The sequence below is a fragment of the Hypanus sabinus genome, chromosome 11, assembly GCF_030144855.1.
Source record: "Hypanus sabinus isolate sHypSab1 chromosome 11, sHypSab1.hap1, whole genome shotgun sequence".
NCBI classification, from domain to species: Eukaryota; Metazoa; Chordata; class Chondrichthyes; order Myliobatiformes; family Dasyatidae; genus Hypanus; species Hypanus sabinus.
The window spans coordinates 77,625,892-77,647,658 of record NC_082716.1 but is presented as its reverse complement, the minus strand read 5'-3'; the positions used below and the strand labels follow the sequence as shown (position 1 = coordinate 77,647,658).

General features: G+C 38.8%; 1 protein-coding gene across 4 annotated transcripts in view; it reads left to right on the top strand.

Annotated features, from left to right (window-relative positions):
* Positions 1 to 21,533, top strand: part of fam78bb (family with sequence similarity 78 member Bb) — a 59,813-nt gene extending 38,280 nt beyond the window's left edge. For 2 of the 4 annotated variants that reach the window (XM_059984781.1, XM_059984779.1), the window contains exon 3: positions 20,884 to 21,533. In XM_059984781.1, the coding sequence (XP_059840764.1) occupies positions 21,032 to 21,406 (375 nt within the window). In that variant the 5' untranslated portion in view covers positions 20,884 to 21,031 and the 3' untranslated portion in view covers positions 21,407 to 21,533. Of the gene's footprint in view, positions 1 to 10,727; positions 11,123 to 11,155; positions 11,254 to 20,883 lie in introns of those variants that run through there. The other 2 variants (XM_059984778.1, XM_059984782.1) reach the window with 2 other exon arrangements.
* Positions 21,534 to 21,767: the final 234 nt, after the last annotated feature.

Below are 21,767 nucleotides of genomic sequence, written 5' to 3'. Positions count from 1 at the left end.
ACTGCCTGACCCATTGAGTTCCTCCAACAATTGTTTGTGTGGCTTGATTAAAACCTGATTTTTGCTCCAGTAAATTTTTAATTGGAAATGGATTTGGTTTATTAAAGCTTCAGTCCTGAATGGCTACAACAATGGCGAGAAGCACTGAAATTGAATGACCCTCTCTCTCCTGGCACTGAATAAACTGCAGCAGCATCTGTGTGCTTCAAATTAATCTGAACAACAGAGCTGCACATAGGGTAAATTGCAGCATGCTTTTGCCCTACCATTAATAAGACCATGGCAGATCTTCCACTTCAACCCCATTTTCTTGTCCTGTCCCCATATCACCGATAAGCCAGAAAATCTATCAATCTCTGTTTTGAGTAGTCCCGCTTGGTGGCTCAATAGTATCAGTGCCGGACTCCAGAGCGAAGGTTCCCGAGTTTGAATCCAAGTCGGGTTGAGCGTCGAGCTAGAAACTCGGCCTCGTAAAAACAAGAATAGCTTGCTATGGAAACACCATCAAAGACAGTGTCCCAATAACTCCACTGTTGAGTTAAGGGCTATTCGTCTTCTTCTGTTTTGAGTAATGAGTGCTCCTTTGGGGTTGAGAATTTGAAAGAATCACCAATATGATATGAGGGCAAGTTTAAGAGGTTGTTAGACACATGAAAGTATGATGAATGGAGGGATATGGGTCATGCACGCCGAAGAGATTCAGCTTATATCAGAACAACACACACAAAATGCCAGGCAGCATCTATGGAGAGAAATGGGTAGGCCTCTGTGTTTGAGTGGTGTCTCTCTCTTTTGATAATGTCAGAGGATGTTACTAAGGTTCTGTGCTTATGGATTTGGATGAAGGACTATGAACTTTTTCAGTCTTATTGTTTTTATATTCTGTGTTGTCGCCTGTCCTTTCTAGTTGCTCTTTTGTTTGGGGGGGCAATTGGGTTTGGGGTGGTGGGGGTGGTTGATGTTCTTGTTATGTTTTTGTTAGTTTTTTTGTGCAGGGCAGAGGGATTTGGAGGTCGATATTCTTGCCGAGTCTTTGTTAGTTTTTTGTGCAGGGAGGGGTTTTGGGTGTCAATGTTCTTGTTGCATTTGTGTGGGGGGAAGTGGATTTAGGGCCGATGTTCTTGTTGCATTTTGTGTGGGGCAAGGGGGGGTTTGGAGGTTTGATGATCCTGTTGCCGTTCATTTTTTGTGTGGGGGGGGGGGTTGCGGTTTGCTGTTTCTGGTCGAACTGACTTCCGTGGTTTTCTTTGTTTCCTGGCTCTCTGGAGAAGATGAATCTCAGAATTGTATACTGCATCATACTTTGAACCTTTGAACAGTCAATGTTTTGTGGTGAGACACACAATCAAGTCTGGTGATTCAGTATCATGTTTAGCGTAGGACCTGTTCCTGTGCTATTTTGTCCTGTGTTCCATTTGATGCAGTGTTTGAATGAAGAAATTTCTGTTTGCTTCATTTCTAAGGGACATTGAATAATCTGCAAGCACAATTGAAATTATTAGCATTTGATAAACTGAAACTACATTGCATTTCTTGCCATTGAATAAATTGCAGCTATGACTACTTTTCATTGAATCAACAGCACTAGTACTTCAGCACTCACACAGAATTAACTGCTTGCTCACCCTGTACTGACGTTACACAAACTGCAGCAACACTTGAGAAAACTAGTATCATATGACATTGATGGACTGCAGTGGCAAAGCAGCACATAATAGATGCAAATGAACTTCAATAAGACAAGGCACATGATGACATTCAGTGAATAGCAACAATGAAACTAGATACTAGAACATGAGAAATAAAAATAGATGACCAGTTGACTCTTCAACTCTCCAACATTCAATAATTTTTATTTCCACACCATTTCTTCCATATGCCTTAATACCCTTAATATCCAGAAATCTATTGATCTTTGCCTTGAATATATTCAATGACCAGGTCTCCAAAGATTCACTTCATTTTTGGTGAATAAATTTCCTTTCATCTCTCCCAAATAGTAGGCACCTTATTTTGAGAATTGGACCTCTGGTTCCAGATACACCAGTCGAGAAGAGCATTATCCCAACATCTACCCTGTGAAATCCCATGGTTGTCTCACATTGTTTTTAATTTAGCAAGAGAGCTGTACTATTGTCACTAATGAACAACAGCAGCTTTACTACATGTGCTGACATGAAATGAATTGTAATTGCAGAAATGCATATGTGGCATTGCATGAAGTGTGTGCTTGCTTGTACTGCACTGATATTGAATGGCCTGCCTATACTTTCCTTAACTGAATTAAATCAATGTTTGCTCATCCTGCATTGGTATGGCATGAACTACAGTAACACCCATAAGAAGAGTGATTGAGTAATGCTTCCATCTCCTGACATTGAAGGAGCTGTAACACAAAACTGGGCAGTAGAGTGAACAGCAGTAACAAAGCTATATGTGTTGATATCATTGTGAACAGCAGTAATGTCTCCCTGGACTGGCATCCAATGACCTTTGAGTTGCAGCAACAGAACTAGATGAGCAGTCCTTGATCACATTCTATTGCATTGTGGATTTATTGAGTATGCCCACAAGAAAATGAATCTCAGAGTTCTATATGTGACATATATGTACTTTGCTTTGAACTTTGACCTTAAGCACTACCTGCCTGTATTAGCGCTGAGTGACATGTGCAATGCTTGCCTGTCCTGTACTGATATTGCATGAACTGCAGCAACACTTGAATGTGCAAGTGTCAAATGAACATTATAATTGTGCATTAACTAATAGCCTGATTGTGATTACATTGTACGAATTGTCCAGCAGAGATGCATGTAATGAAATGTAATAAACCACGGCATCAGAAGTGAGTGTATTGTTATGGAACGTGTTGCAGCTAAGGGAGCTGCACTTATTGGCATTGGATGAGCAGAAGCAGGCCTGCGTGCCACTTATGGCAGAGATACAGAGACTTATGGCAAAGTTAGCTCCTACTTTCAGCACCCTGGAATTTGGCCATGATGAGAAAAGTCAGAGGCAGGGTTTGCCTAGAATGGTTACGCCCTATGTTAAAGCTACCTGCTGAGTGGCATTGTTGCTTCGAAGATTCAATGAACTGCGGCAACAGAGCTGTAAGCAATGGCATTGAATTGTTGCTCCTGCTGAAACTGAATAAACTGCTGCACCAACGCTGCATATAATTGCAATGAATGAATAGTAGTAGCAGAGCTGTATTATATAGCAATGGATGAATTACAGCAATACCTGAATATACTGACATTGCACTAACTATATTGACTTTGGATGAACTATTGCAGCAGAACTGCTTGCATTGGCAATGAATGAATTCCAATGATTTTGTATACTGACATTGAATTAACCGTGGCAACTCCATAAGCCGACATTGAATAAACCGCCTGAAAGAAACTGCATTTATTGGGATTGAATGATCTAATGCAGTGGAACCACATATGCTGGAGTTGAATGAAATGAAATATGCATTTTCTTTTGAAGAACTGTAACTATAACCCCACATGTGAGCAGTGAATAAATTGGAGCTACAATTGCAAGTAATGGCACTGAATATATAGTAGCAGAAGGGCAAAAATCAAAAGAACAGAGTATTACTTAAGTAGCAAAAAAATGCAGAAAGATGTAGCAGAAAGGGATTTGGAGTTCCTGTGAATGAAACAGAGAAAATTGAGAAGCCTCATGAAATGTTGGTCCTTGTTTTAAGGGGATTGGAGTATAAAAGTAGAAGAGACTTACTGCAACTGTACAAAGCACTGCTTAATCTCTTGTAAACTACTGTGAACAATTTTGGTCCATCTATTTACGATATCATGGAGGTATTATTGCATTGGAGATGTTCTGAGAAGTTTCACCAAGATATTTATAGGTATGGAGGGTTGTCCTATAAGGGCAGGTTAAATAGGAATGTACATTGTTCTTTGGAGTTTAGAAAAGTGCAACGTGATTTTCATTGAAGCATAAAAGATTCTCAGAAGCTGTCCAGGATAAATGCTGAGGGGATGTTTCTTTTTACAGGGAAGTCCAGAACCAAAGGATATGGTCTCAAAATAAGAAGGCACCCATTTAAGACTGAGATGTGGAGGAACTTCTTGACTCAGTGGACTAAGAATCTTTGGAACTCATTGCCACGGAGGGCTGCTTGGGCAGAGTCCTGGGTATATTTTAGGACTGATAATGATACATTTCTAATTAGTATGGGGAATGATGGGCTTTGGGCAAAGGACAGGAAAATGGATTTGAGCAATGTCAGTTCAGCTATGACCTATTGTATGGCAGAACAGGCTTGAGGGAATGGAATAGCTTACTCCTGTTCCCGGTTCCTTAGTCTTATTAAAGCTGAGGGACTGAAATGCAGTAATGAAACTGCATGAGTTTATTTTAAATAATGTGCAGCATATTTTTGTATTGAATAAACTACAGTTTCAGCTGTATGTACTGGATTGAATAAACCAAAGGTACACCTGCATTTTCTGGCACGGATTGTACTGCAGCACCAAAGCTGCAGTGAATGGAACTGATTGAACCAGAACAGCAGGAACTCATAAATTGCGACTAAATACACTGAAACAATAAAGCTGCTTCTGTTGGCAATGATTAAACGTCGCAACTCTTCTTGCTTTGGCTTTGAAAATAGGGTTGCAATGTTTGCAGGTAGTGAAATGCAACATTATAGCTGCTGAAATGCAGCGAATAAACTGCAGAAAGAGAAATGAACAACCTGGTTTTGAATAAGTTGCTACCGCAGAATTGTATACTAGCACTGAGTCCACTCAGGAAGTGCCCACGTGTATTAGCTTGAGTGTAATTCACATATAAGCTGCATGCCTTGCCATTGATTGAAATACAGATATGCTGGCGTGTTATGGAACTGAATGTACTGCAGCAGCTACTGCACCTAATGGCCTGGAATAAATTGTAGCCTCATAGGCAGAGATGTTGGTGTTAAATAAACAGCAGCTTAAATTGCTTAGAATCTATTGCCACTATGTTTACACATATTGACAAGGGATAAACTAAACGATATTTGCAAGTAATGGAATTTAATGTATTGCAGAATCAGAGCTATACCTTCTGGTTTTATAACAACATATAAAGTGCAGCTAATGTGATGCTACATTGGCAATGAATAACACCTATTAACTGAGCTTGATGAGCTGTGGCAACAGGACTGCACATTTACCAGGCAACACACACAAAATACTGGAGGAACTCAGCAAGCCAGGCAGCATCTATGGAAAAGAGTACAGTCAACGTTTCAGGCCGAGACCCTTCACAGATGCTGTCTGGCCTGCTGAGTTCCTCCAGTGTTTTGTTTGTGTTGCTTGGATTTCCAGCATCTGCAGATTTTCTCCTGTTTGCACATTTACCAGACTGCAATTCAGGAATGGCATTTGACAAGAAATTCTTCTGGTGAATCTTTTTAAATTCTCTACCTAAAAGGGCTGCGGAGGCTCACTCCATAAATATGCTCAAGATGTAGACTGAAAGAGTTTGGCATTAAGGGAATCAAGAGCTAAAAGGTTAATATAGGAAAGTGGCACTGACAGCTGTGATACTATTTAATTACAAAGGATTGAAGGATTACTCTGTCTTGCATTACTTATGTTCTTAATGGAGCTACATGGCATTGAGTGAATTGCAGCTATGAAGCTGCCATGTTTGCAATGAATTAACTGCAGCTACAATTGCACTTATTAGCTTTGTTTAACCTGCAACCATGGAGATGCACATTATCAACATTAAATCAATAGCTGCAGAGATGTACAGTACTTGATGGTTTTCAATAACTTCTCATAAGTACTCAACGATGACTTGCTTCTACTTTGCTCTGTGGGTTCATTTGTATTTGAAATGGGAATTGCAGGCTCCGGAACACATGGGGCAAGTGGTGCTTGATGGATCTCAATGGTGATTTATTTGGAACGTTGTGTGTTCCTTCTGCTGTTTGGAATGACCCCCGTGTGTTGATAAAGACTTGAAGATGCTCAGTGTCTTCCCAGATATTCTTTGCATCTTGTGTGGGTTAGGACAAGAAGGTGGTGAAGTTAGATCTTTTTACATGGGGACTTTGGCGAGGTCCTTAGACTTTTTTTGTCCTTCAGAAAACCAGCTCCCTCCCCTCTACTTGCCTGTTAAGTGAATGTCTGAAGCCTCTTTATTGTTGATGTTGGCTTGGGGAGGATATTGTGACACTGGTTTCTCCAAATGGCCAAATGATTGACAAGATCTTGCAGTGGTGGTGTTGAATAAATGTCAGTTACAACTGTCTGTGATAGCACTGAATTAGTTTGGTAAGAGGGCTGCATTTACTGCCATTGAATAAATTGCAACTACAGCTGTACACTCAGTGGCCACTTTATTAGTTACACCTGTACATCTGTTCATTAATACAAATATCTAATCATATGGCAGCAACCCAATGCATAAAAGTATGTGGACAGAGGTTCAGTTGTTGTTCAGACCAAACATCAGAATGGGGAAAATAGTGATTCAAGTGACTTTGACCATGGAATAATTGTTGGTACCAAATGGGGTGGTTTGAATTTCGCAGAAACTGCTGAGCTCCTTACACCAGTCTTTAGTGTTTACAGAGGATGGTGAGAAAAACATAAAAGCATCTATTGAGCAGTAGTTCTTTGGGTGAAAACACCTTAATAGCGAGAGAGGTCAGAGGAGAATTGTAGGACTGGTTCAGGTTGATAGGAAGGTGACAGTACCTCAAATAACCATGCATTACAACAGTGGTGTGCATAACAGCATCTCTGAACACGCAACACGTCGAACCTTGAGTGGATGGGCTACAGCAGCAGAAGACCATGAAAATACAGTCACCTTAGTAGGTACAGGAGACACCTAGTAAAGTGGCCACTGAGTGTATGTAACAACCATGAAAGAACTGCTGACATGCATTTATTACCAACGATTGACCTGCAGCAGCAAATATGCATTAATCAATTTTCAATGCACCAAAAGCTGATCTGTATGGATTGGTTCTGAATGGACTGCAAAAACACACATATAACACATGAGCTGCTGCAACATGCACCCATGTATTAATAATGACAATACAGCACTGCTTGTTATGCACAAAGCATCAGACTTGTAGGTGATTACTATAGCAAAATCATACATTATACTGCAGCACCAGACCTACAAGGATTTGGGCTTCACAGTGATATGCATTTAGGTAGCACCATTCATTTCCCAGCATATCAATGGGTAATAAGTTACAAATACCTGCCCCACTATTTTTAGAATCCCTAGCTTTAGGAATAGTCCTCTCAGAGTGTAAAAGTTCAAATAGATTATTATACCATTACAATCATCTTTTGAAATCTGTGAGAGAGAAGAAGAAAATAATAAACTGGCTGATATCTAGTGTATGGTGGACAATTATTGAAATTTACAATATCGTGCAAAGGAACAGCTGATGTAGGAATTACAGACAAAGACAATATAAATTTGTTAAGGATTGATATTGCCTAATTGCTTTTACTTTGAGGAAGCATTAAAAGAGAGAGATTTCCATGGAAATACAAGTGGATGTAGTTTATATGAGCATAAATAAGTCATTTGAAAATATTCCATATATAATATCATTAACTAAAGATAACACATAGAATTCAAAGCAAATTATTGATCCACATGAAGAAACACAAAGAAGTTGGATAATGGTTATATACTTAAATTGGAAGGAAGATGCTAAATGTGTCCTCCCATAAGTACATTCTTTTCATATATAGAGCACGGACAAGTATTCATTACATTTATTAAATACTTGGACTGCACTATAGAGAGCAATATATAAACACATGAGATTCTGCAGATGCTGGAAATCCAGAGCAACAAGTCCAAAGACTGGAGGAACTCAACAGGTCAGGCAACATCTATGGAAATGAATAAACCATCAATGTTTCAGGCTGAGATTTTCTCAGCCTGAAATGTCAAATGTTTATTCCCTTCCCTACTTACTGTCTGACCAAGCGAACAAGTTTGCCAAAGATTATGAGCAGAGTCGGTGGTTAGACAGGAAGATAAACTTTTAAAGAGAAACAGCTTGAGTGTAGCAGATAAAGACTTCAATGCAGGTACTGCACAAGATCACAAAATTTGAATAAGGAATTATTGATCCATATACAGTATTACTTAAATGTTAAAAAGTTAGGAATAGCAATGGTTCAAAAGATGTAATACTGGTGTAGAAAAATTACTAAAATGTGACAGCCAGGTACAAAAGATAATTAAAAAGGTTAACAGAATGAATGCCATTATAACAAGAAGTCTGAAGTATAAAAAGCTGTACAGCCATTAGTTTATACTATATCTGAAGTACTGTACACATTTCCCATCACTGCAGCTAAGAAGTTGCACATTATCCTTGGAACAAGTGCAAACCATATTCATCAGAACTTTATTTGGGGCCCAATGTTTAGGTTAAATAAACCAGCATTCTTTGTACTATGGCTACTGTATTGAAAATTTTTTAATGCTGTTAGGATTTCTAAAGGAATTTATAATATATTTGAATTGTGTTCCACTATTAGTCCTTTAGTCCTCATGATGATAATATCAGAGTCAGGCCACTTAAACGACAAATTAGGAAATACTTCATGTACAGACTGGGTAAAGTATGGAGTTCTCCTCCCTGAAAAGCAGCAATTGCTAACTTAATTAACAGCAATAAATCTGAAATGAGAGATTTTTGCTAACCTGAGGTATTTAAGGACATTAAGTTAGGATTACAGCTTTTATTTTACTGAACCTTCCTTCCTTCATAGGCAACCCCCGGGGAAAGAGAATGGCTTGCTCCTAATCCAGTTTTACAGGGTTTGAGATGACTGATGGGGCTAGAGTGGAAACACTGAGGAGCAGAAGAAACATAAAGTAGCGGATGGGTAGCTCCTGATGCTGCCAACATAACCAAAATGTTATACGGGACTCAATAACGCATTATTTAATTCATATTGTAATACAGCAAATGTAGCACATTGAATTTATACACACCATTGATTTTGGTTCAGAGATACACATTAGCCAAGGGTCATCCTGCTGTTCTTTCAGTATTGTCAACAGGATCTTCTAGGGCCTCCATTAGTGATCTCATCTCTCCAGGTACTGCGACATCAGCTTAGATTGTCTTTTAAATAGTAGTCGAAGCACACACCTTTCTAATTCAGAGGCCTGAAGGTTAGCACTGAGCCACAATTGACATCTGAAAGAAGATTCAATCTTTTTTTTGGTGGATAAAAGTCATCAAACGTTTTTACAGGTGTAATATGGCTAGGAATATCTAAAACACAAAGCCACAAGAGGCAGTGATAAATGGTCCTGATTTTATTACCAGTCAAAAAGTTTATGCACCCATTATTCATTTTGTTTACAAACGTTCAGAAAAGCAAAACAGGAAAAAAAATTGGGGTTATAAAAATCTGAAGTAAAACTTGAAAATACTCAAAAGGCAGAGGAGCATCTTTGGAGAAAGGAAGACTTAACATTATCATACTGAAAGGCTAAATATGTTTGTTCCTTCATATTTTCTGCCAGACCTGTTAAATATTACAGCATTTCATGAATTTGAATTGGATATTTGTTGATTTTTTGTGGAATTTACAAAAAAAATGGTGAGCTAATGGCAAATTATTCCGGGTGTTGTGCAGATTATTTCATCAGGAGGGTGTATTTCCAGCAGTATATAATGTAGAGTATATGCTGGAAATATAGAGGTGTCATCAGAACGGTTAACGGTATAGGCAGACCTATCATCAGATCGGAGTTTGCCCATTTATTTCTTATCCAACGTGCATTTCCTCCCAGATAAATACAGTTGTTTTATCTCTGCCATGGAGGTGCGTGAGAGCATGCATTTAAATAAATTCGCGTCCTATGGTTATTTTGGACCAAATGCAACCGTTTTTACTTATCGGTCAAGCCGGCAGAAAACAGCAATCCGTTGCAATTAAACCAATGGCTGGAAAAGTTTAATTTAGCATATGAATATCGGAGCAACATATAATTACCGATTTGATTATACAGGAACGATGCGATTCTTTCCTAACGCAAACGAGGAACTGGCCGTGCATAAGGGGGCGCCGCTCTATAGCGTAATCCCAGGGAATCCTGATCCAGTGGGAAACCATTCTCTTGATCCCTGCTTTACTGGGATCACCAGCCTATTGAGTCCCAGGAGAAGCAAAACAAAAAAAAAGCATTTATTTTCGCAACTGATCGCGTTCATCTTCGGCAACACGGCAATGGACAGCGTGCGGTAAGAGCAGACAATGAAAGGAGCTTCCAGCAGCCGGGTATATCGGCCGTGCATAATTGCAAGAAAAAGAAAAGAGTGGGTTTATATTTCTGATGTCTGGCGATCGATTCATTTCTGTTTCAACGAAGGTCTGGACCCCAGAGTTTCTTAGCCGCTACCTATGAAGACAGGAGAAAGACCGCGTTGTTCCATGTGGCTCAAAAACAAATGCAGACTATGCTGGAACCGGTGGCCACAGTCCGCTTCCTCTGCTCCCAGTGCTACTATATTTCAACGGAAAGCCAGCATATCCTCTCGTTCCTCTTATCTTTTTGCCAATATGCTGCCTCGTCTTCCTCCTGCTTCCTGCCGTTTGTGACATGACAATAAGGAGGAGGAAAAAATTTTAAAAAGAGACTAGCCTGGAACGAGTGACGAATTCAAACAGAAAATCAAATCCGAAGACAAACGACAGTGTCTAAATTACCGCGTCCGGCAAGATCGACTCGTGCCAGTGCTGAATATTACCCAGCCACTATTTCCCCGACCTTTTGCTTTTTATAAACTATATATAAATCTCTTCATATAGTTTAACCCTGGAACGATGGGCTGCATTCAGAGTATAACTTGTAAATCAAGAATACGGCGAGAGAATATTGTGGTGTATGACGTTTCTGCAACGATTGATCAGTGCCCAACTATAATAGAAGAAAATTCCCCTATTGTTTTACGGTACAAGACACCATACTTCAAGGCGTCCGCTCGGGTGGTGATGCCTCCCATCCCTAGGAATGAAACATGGGTGGTTGGATGGATTCAAGCTTGCAACCAAATGGAATTTTTCAACACTTACAGCGACCTCGGAATGTAAGGGAATTTAACATGGTATAGTATATGAAATGCACCGCCGTTCAGTTCTGCAATGTGCCGTGTTACCATCATAAGAGGCACAGTGGGGTCGCAAAATGACCGTTTCAAAACAGAAAACACCGCCGCCGGTAAATTGATTTTAGTGTACAGAATTTACGTATTACTTCATTTTATTTAAGTAAACTTGCGCGGCTGTTGTGGTAATTGTTCAATACGGCTGTGGTGGATAGGCGTTATAGATTTAACAAGCTTAATTTACTGCGGACCGTGTGTAATTCTTCGACAGCATGATGCGGGAATAGTGAAAATGTGGTTTACTATGCCGGGTTCGCATTAATTTCGTCCAGCAGGGCAGATACATCGTCCCTGTTATTTATTTTCTTGCCGCGAAATGCGTATCTAATGCATCTATGTTTACATGTAGTGACAGAAGTGTTATTGTGTGTCGCTTGGTGCAACTAAGCGGTTAATTTCCGTGCAGACTGACACATTCAGACTAAACATTGCTCACCTGCCCACGTTTCTTTCTAGGGAATGGAGTCAGCCTTGAGAGGCGGTTAATGCAATTGGATTAGCGTCTACCACGCAAACTATCAGGATTATGTTTAAATAAACAAGACAATGTGCATATTTAAATAGATTTATTAATAACCTCTCATAATTTCAAATCAGTTCCAGAGATTCAAATTAAACTTAAGCCGGGAATGATCGACTGATCATTAATCACCTAAGATGGGTATAAAATCAAATCTTTATACTTAAACTCTAGGAAATTGTATGACGAACTTCTGCAGTTTCTTTTATCGTGACGAAACGCCAGCCCTTCACTCTGCAAATAACTTGTGCTAGGTTTCCACTGAATTTCGCTTGTTAGACACTGGAAACGCGGGTTGTGTCTGCTTAGAAACAGACAGTAAAACTGGAGCTTGAAAATTCTGTCTTTATACCTAACCGGGTAATAACTACATATGTCTGAGGTATTCTGCTTTTTTAAAAAAAAACTTTTCACCAACTACACCATGCTCCCAGGACCCTATAAAATTGCTATTTCAAACTCAGATCTATTAACTATACTTTAATTTTGCCCAGCGTCACCCTAAATTACACATTTGAAGGAAAGAAGCCCCTTTAGAGAGTTTGCGCTCTTTTTATTAGAACGCGGTGTTTCATGTCTTTTACATGCAAATATCTTTAAAGATAGCGTCACCAAGCTATATTGGCAGAGTTCCCTACTGAAAATAATCAAGTATGGGCAGATCTGGAGAGTGTATAGGGAAAAGGGGATTTTAATGAGTGAATCTTGTGCTGAAAATCCCACTTGGAACTGGATGATAAGCAAGAGTTCAGACAGGCTCATAACATGGAATAATTCCAAGTGCTTCACATAGCAGAGACAGTTATATGATATAGATAGATTGCTATTATTTTATGTCATCATATTGTCCTTGTGAGGAAGATTCCTTAAAGTGTTGTCCTTCACATCTTTATGCTTACCAAGCACCTATCTGTTCTCAGCAACAAAGTGAATCAAACAAAGCTGAAAATGAAAGATGCTTAATTGCATGGTTGCTGAGATCAACCAACTGGATCAATTTACTTCAGTGGCCCAAATGTTAATAAATTACAGCTGTCAACAGCTTGTTTTTTGTTCATGGTATCTGGCATTTAATGTACATCTCTAATAGTCTGACGAGGCATTTATGAGTCAGCCACATTGGTGGGCATGGGATCACACATTCAGCAGGTAGGGATGTAGATCAACATACATACATCAAGGTGAAGTTGATTTGTTTCCAGGGTGTTTATCTTTAATTCCAAATTTATTTAAAATAAATTCCACAGCTTTGATGTGGGGATTTCAGCATATTTCTCTACCAATAATCTAAGGTCTTAGTCCAGTAAGACCTTAATCATTGTGCCATCATGATGTATATATAGAGAGATTTTTAAGGAAGCAAGCCCGTCACCTGGGAATCATTGGAGCCTTTATCAAGCTGGTTACCTGGCCACATGAATAGATATTTTGAACAAGGGAGAGGCAGGAAAGTCTGGGGATTGGATATTGAATTTTGTCCAAGAAAGCTGAAGGAGAGTCAAGAGGATGAAAGCTAGGGTTATGGGAAACTGAGGATGAATATTCCTGGAGAGTTTATAAAGCTGGAGAAGCTTACAAAGATACAGAAGAATGGGCAGCAATTAACTTTAAATAGTAAAATGTAAGATATTTGATGTACAAATTGGATAATATCCTTAATAAATGAACTCATTATCACCTCCTCATTTTTGTTTCCCAGCATTTGTCTGGTAGGTAGCATCCCTTCCCTCACCACCTCACTTCCCTGCAACATCCTAAAACTACAACTTTATGAACCCCTTCCAATGATTGAAAGATTTAATTAACTTCTTGTAATTCTGGCATTCAACTGGATGTTTGTGTCTTTTTTTGCAAATTGTATAGAGTATGTCATTACAGTTTGAAGTCTAGTAATAACCAGTCTGTTACCACGTGTGTTTCTGTAGTTACCTCTTAAGGAAGGGTGGACATCCCATGGGATTTAACTTTCTATTTACATGGATTGAGAATAGCTAGAGGCAATTTTGTATGGAAGGGGAAAACTCAGTTAACAAATCCATCCCACAGTATGTTACAGTTTAGTTCAAGTCTGTTTCTTTGTTCTCCTCTCTGAATGTATAGGGGTATTATAATATTCAATTGGTCTTCTACATTGGAAACATAAGAGATAAAAAATAACTGATAGTTCAGGATTGGTAGATCGCTATTTCAGGATCAAGAATCAATATGCAGGAAACAACCAACAAACCATTTGGTGCATTAGACTTCTTCAATGGAAATAAGTTAATCAATGCTAAACATCAATGTCTTCACCCTGAGCTATGTGCTTCCTACAGTGAGGCAGGTGCAGCTGCAATGTTAACCATGCACTGTTTTACTTTTTTGAGAGTACCGTGTCCCTGTCACCTGTATGAATGAGTGTGTGCCTTGGAGAACGTTCCGGACATACCCAAACCAAAAGCCATAAGATGTTTGAGGAGATAAAGAGTCTTCTGAAGACTAGATTGTGGCATTCAAGACCAGTGAACCAGGACTATACCAGAAGCCTGGGTGGAAGAGTATTTTAAGGGTGAGAAAACAATTCAATTGGGGATAGAGATGGATTTTGATGCATGTCATCTCTGGCAGGGTTTGCAGGCCATTACTTCCTACGAAGTGAAACCTATGGCTGTGATGATTCACTGCCTGATGAGCTCAATATGCCTGAGTTGAAATGGAGACTAAAACTACACCTGTGAGAATCTCTGCTGCATCTGGTGACCTCGTGAGCTCTGTGTCGGAGGCCAAGGTCAGAGCAACTTTCAAATGGGAGAACCCTTCCAAGGCACCAGGCCCTGATGGTATACCTGGTAGGGGTCTGAAAACCTGTGCCAACCATCTGGTGGCAGTGTTTAAGGACACTGCGGCAGTTGGAGATTCCCACATACTTCAAAAGAGCAACAATCGTACCAGTGCTTAAGAAGAGCAGGGTGAGTTGCGTCAATGATTATCACCCATGTGGCACTCATCTGTGGTGATGAAGTGCTTTAAGAGCTTGGTCATGGCTGGAATAAACTCCTGCTTAAGCAAGGACTGCTGCAATTAGCTTATTTCCACAGTAGGTCTACAGCAGATGCAATCTATCTGGCTCTTAGGCTGCTGTTTATTGACTACAGCTCAGCATTCAACATGATTGTATCCTCAGGTCTAATGAATACGCTCCAAAAACTGAAGTGGAATAGGTGAACAGCTTCAAGTTCCTGGGTGTCAACATCTCTGAAGATCTATGCTGGTCCCAATGTTTTGATGCAATTACAAAGAAGTCTAGACAGAAACTAAATTTCATTAGGGGCTTCAGGAGAATTGGCATGTCACCAATGCTCTTGCAAATTTCAGCAGATGTACAATGGAGAGCATTCTAACTGGTTATATCAGTTTGGAGAAGCCAATGCACAGGATCAGAAAAAGCTCCATCATGCCAGTTCCATCATGGACCTTAGCCTCCCCAGCATCGAGGACACCTTCAAAAGAGCATCCATCTTTATGGGCTCCCATCACCCAGGACATTCCCTCTTCACATTGCTACCATCAAGGAGGAGATACAGGAGCCTGAAGACACACACCCAATATTTCAGGATCAGCTTCTTTGAATCTGCAATTAGATTTCTGAATTGACAATGAACTAATGAACACTACCAAACTATGTTTTCCTCATATATGTTTATTCTAAATTATAGTTATTATTATATATTGCAGTGCACTGCTACTGCAAAATGACAAATTTCACAACATATGTCATGATATCAAATCTGATTCAACGAATACATGAATCCCTTTCACATGCTTCCCTGCCATTCACAAGTGAAATCTTCTCCTGGCTATTAGTGCCAATAAAATATTCTACAGCCACCTAATGCAATTACAAAGAAGAATTGACAGAGCCTTAGTAAGAGTTGGCATCATTCATTCAATGTCAGAAAGCATTTGCTTAAATTAAACATTTGGTCAATGAAGACCCTCATATCAGCAGCTTCAATGTCTCTCCAGTGTCCTGAATCACCATCATAACAATGCAGAGAAGGCAGAAAAATAGGGTTGAAAAGGAAAATAAATCAGCCGCGATTCGATGGGCTGAAGAGCCTAATTCTGAACCCGTGTCCTATGGTCTTAGGGTCTTATTTGGCCAGTGCTGTCAATTTTGAAAAGTGAAAATATCCAGCTGGAGAGCAGTAGGCATGAGGATGCTGGGTGACACAGTTTATTGCTGGTGTCTAAGGTTGGCTCATCAGTGGGATAATGTTAAATGAATGAATAAGGACCCAAGTCAGATCCTGTACAACAAATCTCACTTTAACATGCTACCATGCCATGGAGATTAGCAGTCCAGTTGGTGTCATTATACCCCTTTCCTCTCGCCTTTGCCACTTCTACCACCCATGAATCTTCCAGGAAGGACCAAATACTAAAGTGACATATGAAGTGGCAAAACATTTTAGTATCAGTGTCAGCATATTTCACCTCTTGTACAACAGAGATTTGTTCGCAGATACATCATTACCATTGGCTTTCACACCAGACAGATGGAAATCCTTCATCTGACTACCCAATCAAAATCTCCACAAATCAGATGCTCCAAGGAGCAATCTCACTATATCAAGACGCCAGTTTTTATTGCACAGTGATTTATTCAAACGTTTATTGGAGTTAAGGCTTGTTCGTGTTTTTGTTTAACTTACGGTTTTTATCAGAGAGGAAATGGAAGTCAAGTTGAAAGGTCCCATGAAAATGTTTTCACTGAATCAATAAAAAGCACCTTTAATCAAATAAAGTGTCATATTGAAGAAACAGAATATGGAGAAATTTAATTGCATCCAAAGTACCTAAATTTGTGAATTGTTCTATTTCTTGCATTGATTCAAGTCATGAAAAGACAGCATAGGAGAGCTTCTGTTATAATTTAACTATTCCAAATAGGTATTTATCATACTGAACCTTATGTGTTCAGTTATGTTTATTGTAGCAAAATCTGTGTTAAATCCCCTTCTTGGTCTGCAGCATAAAAAAGTATAGTCAGGATATTATGCTATTATTGTGACGTACTTCAAAGCTCAAACAGCATGCAACCATTTTTTCCTTCCACTTTATTGCTGATAGTTGACTTAATATGTTAATATCTACCTGGTCATTTTCTCTTAAAGTCAATAATACATTGAAGTGGGGAGAGAAGGAGAAGCTTGCAATTACTGTATTCAGTGGATGTATACTTATTTTCTACTGCCAAAGAGTCTTCCACAGTTATTACGTCAAATTGGGGAAATGCTGTCATTTCTTTATACTTAAAAGAGCTGGTAAACCGGATAGCAGTCTAATGTTGTAACTCTATATACTTAATTTGTAAGGCACAATTTATATTCCAGTATTTTTTCTCCAGGCTTTAATATGTCTTTCTGTGCTGTGCATTAACTGCAGTGATGAGGAAATGATATGTTATTGTTCTAATGTGAATGGGGGATTTTCCTAGAGAATAAGTTACCTTCCTTTTTCGAGAGAGGTGACTAGCTGCTGTATGTTGCAATAATCTGGTGGCGTCTACCATTTTTAGAGTTACCCATGTGAGACAGAACTGATTGGAATTTACTTCTCTCCTATCACCTTCTCATATGTCTTATGTTAATTCAGCTCCATGAATATATGCCATATTTTAGAGCTTTCCTTCTCAGTCATGTTTCCCAATTGTATTACTGCAACTTCTTCTCTCCACATGCCCATCTGCCCAGTATCATGACTAAGACCCAGTTGGAGCTAACTGCAGAAATTTGAGTGCAGGAGTTAGCATTTCTGCTCATGGTCCATGTGATTTCCAATATCTATTAAAATTCATGACTATAAAACAGTGCTGTTTACAATCAGAGACTACTGTTCTTAGAAATCAAATCCTCAAATATGCTGCAGTCTGAGGAACATCTCTATTGAGAAGTCAAAAATTATACAATACTCCTACAATTTGCCTTCCTTACAGAGTGACTGTATAGTCTTATATGCTCTCATATCTTTCTTTGAAAACATGTTTTCTAATCATCTGTACCATTCTTTTCACTTTTACAAAGTTTACAATGGTCAGATACATACATTTTGCTAGGATTTCTGATTAAGTGACACATTTAGCATCTGCTACTGAAACCACCCCAATACGTTTGATAATTTTAGACAGTTGTATGACTCTTATAAATCTATATATTTTGAACTTCTATACATGTAGGTTCTTCACCAATGATGCTTGTGGTTTGAACTACAAGTTCTTAAGTTCTGGAAATTCATTCTAAAACTCCCTTTCTCAATCTTCACCTTTAAAGTGCACCTAGAAACCATTGGTCATCCAGCATTTAGTTGCTTTAATGTCTTCCAATATGACTTGGTGCCAATTTTTGTTTAATGTTCTCCTTTGAAATGATATAGGAAGTGTTCCTACCTTAAAGAATCTTTATAAATTATTATCATTGGGAGTGTGACTTAGGGAACATGCTAACACTGTTGAATAGTACAATCTTCAGTTTGGCATTGCTTATTAGCACAGATTTAAGCAGAGTAAATACTGCCAGTAATATAGCTTCAGAATTGCCTGTTCTCAGTCAAGGCAGCTAAACCATACCAGAAAATACTGCTCCATTTTCCACATTTGCTCTGCTTCACATCCCAGCTGTTAATGTAATGCAACAATTGGTAACTACAGAGTGCTTTTATGGCCTTACATTTACTATAGCTGAAACTGGCTGGTTAAGATAATTAGATATGTTAAAACTGAAACTCCTGTGGGCTAGTTTGCTGTACGAAATGATCCTATCAAATATATTTATTTGAATAGTGATGTCATTTCAAATATTTTCGCAAGGGCACTTTGCTTCAAAATCTTAAATATTCTAAAAATATAATATTTATTTTGATTCCTAAACATACTTTATGCAAATCTTAGTATGGTTTAAGTTTGTATTTTTATGACAGTAATTTTGCAATTTTACTTGTAAACTGCAAACTGTTTCTTGGTCAATACAGGAAAGGGATGAGTCTATCAGATAGTGTGCAATGTTTTTTGATCTAGATCAGGGATTTCCAACCCTTTTTTATGCCTTGGATCAGTGCAATTAAGCAAAGGGTCAGTGGACCCCAGGTTGGGAACCCCTTGTCCAGATGATGGTTAAGAGCTTCAGTCATCATCCATTTGCTTCAGGTGGGCTTTGCTTGAAAAGACTTAATCACCATCTTGAATCACTGCAGTCTGTATAAAAGAAATACTCCCACATTGTTGCTGGTATTCAACAATACTATTGTTGCTGGTTCCAAATTTTGGATCCATTGATGATCAAGTCAATACTTGTGTGATTTGTAGAGGCATTTGCAAGTAGTGATTTTTTCATGCATCTGTTTCCTTTGTTCTTCAAGGTAGATGCATTACAGAAAGTTGACATTGAATCCATCATTGACACATTTTTTAACTATTGGCATTTCTCTCATATAATTTTGGTTTAAACAAAGCAGAATCTGATTATATTTGCATGTTTCTGTTTGTTTCTCTAAAAATATTATTTGGAATATTCTTGCTGATGAAATACTAATATGATGAGACCTGACAAACTCATTTATTCCACTATAATTAAAGTTGCAATTTTTATATGGTTGATACACCAAAGTAAGGTCATTTTCAAACTATAGCCTACAGTGAGCTACATTGCTACCACAACAATTTTCAGTTAACATCCTTAACGAGTTTCAAGACACTTTACAGAACTATAAAAATACCCAAATGAACATAAAGCCAAGGGAGGAGGCAATGTGGAAAATGCCCAGTGGGTCAAGGGGCAGAGTGTACAGAGTCTCTTAAAGAAAAAAAGTGGGGAATGGTGGAGATGTCTGGGTAACAAACTGTCCAGATAGACAGTTAACCATCCAGATAGAGGAAAGTAGAGCATTCAGCATGGGTTAAAAGGAAGTAAAGGATATCCTAGAAGCAATAATTGGAGCTCACAGGTATTCAGGAAGGTTTCTGAGCTGAAAAAGAGTACAGAGCTGGGAAAATATGATGAAAATTCCTTAGGCAGTTTAGATGCGACAGGTGACTGGTGGAATTAATTTATATTTGCATTCAAATTATCTTCTTCATGGAGTAGAACAAGGACTGCTGCAAATAATATTTATTGATGGACAAGATACTAAATTATACATTTTTCATCTGTCAGTGGTATTGTTATTAAAAAATTTGCCTTGCTACTCAGCATTTTTAAAAGTAAAATTGAGAATTCTGATCAAGAAACAAACAGAATTGGATTCCCTAACTGCAACAACGTGTAGGCAATAATATCTGGAAAGCTATTATCTGATAGACAAATGTTGGGAAAACTCAGTAGGTCTACTAGTATCTGCAGAGAAAAAACAGTTACTATTTCAGATTGAAAGCGCTTTGAAGATGGTCACTGACCTCATGTGTTAATTCTTCTTTTTTTCTGTCCACAGATACTTCCAACACTTTCTGTTAATTAATCAATTGCCTTTTCTCAGTTTTAACTGAATTAATCTGTATGAATCAGTATGATCACTTGACAGGATTATTATAGTTAAAATGTAAACACAAGTGATTCCGCTGATGTTGGAAATCTTGAGCAACACACACAAAATACTTGAGAAACTCAACAGGTCAGGTGGCATCCATGGATTGGAGTAAAGTTTCAGACCAAGGCTCTTGATGAAAGGTTTCACCTGAAACATCAACTGTTTATTTCCCACAGTTGAAGGCCACGTTTCAAGGCTTCCCAGCCATTTGACAAGATATCATTGACCTTCTTCAGCTCTGCTTTATGACCTTATACCTATATGCCTGGATTCTCCTAGTTTCCAACCATCTATTGGAAATTAATTGATAGTGAAGAATCAACATACCTCTGGCAGTGGATCTCGATGATCCACATCTTACCCTCAGTCTAAATATAACTCTTCTTTGAATTCCATCTCATTATTCCAGTAAAAGCAATTGTCCACTGAATTCAGTCCTGCAACATCCAAACTTTCTACCATAATAACCAATTATATTTAGACTGTTTATATTATTTGAAATGTTGACTTTACATTTGGTCTATTACATTGGTCTGAGAAAATTCTTGTTGAGTGAATGCCTCTTGCTTACAAATAACGCTCACTTAAACTTATCTTTATCCAGGTCCAGCTGGGAACTTCCTGACCTTCGAGAAGGAAGGGTTAAAGCTATCAGTGATTCTGATGGAGTGAGCTATCCATGGTACGGCAATACGACAGAAACAGTGACACTGGTTGGCCCTATAAACAGGGTGTCCCGGTTCTCAGTCAGTATGAATGATAATTTTTACCCAAGTGTGACATGGGCGGTACCTGTGAGTGAAAGCAATGTGTCACAACTAACCAGGATTAAAAGAGACCAAAGTTTTACCACTTGGCTGGTAGCCATGAACACGGTCAGCAAAGAAAAGATTATACTTCAGACAATCAAATGGAGAATGCGTGTTGACATAGAGGTTGACCCCACAAACCCATTAGGATACCGTGCTAAGCTTGTCGGAAGGACACAGCAGGAACAGCCTCGGATATTAGCTAGGATGGAGCCCATACCTCCAAATGCCTTGGTAAAGCCCAATGCAAACGATGCCCAGGTTTTAATGTGGAGACCTAAACGTGGTCTACCTCTAGTTGTCATACCTCCGAAATAATAATGCAGGCTGCAGCTCTTCAAGAAATCTTAGAAGGACCTAATTTTTTTATACATCTCCTATTTCATCCAGCAGCAACAAATGAACAAGGTTGGATTTTAATTATTTTGATATGTAAGTTATGCACTTTTTAGAGGAAAGGAATGAAATCTTGGTTCAGTTGTGTATCACGGGATCTTGCTTGGCTGTTTACAGAGGTCATTCCATTGTACATCCGATCGTGGTTACATTTAGTTTGTGTGTGAGTGTGTGTGTGCGCGCGCGCCCTTGTGTTTGTATGCGCGTGTTCGTTTTGATAAGGCAAAGTTCTCAGTCCAGATGAACTGACCGTGGTGCTGAAATTGACAAGAGAAAGTTACAA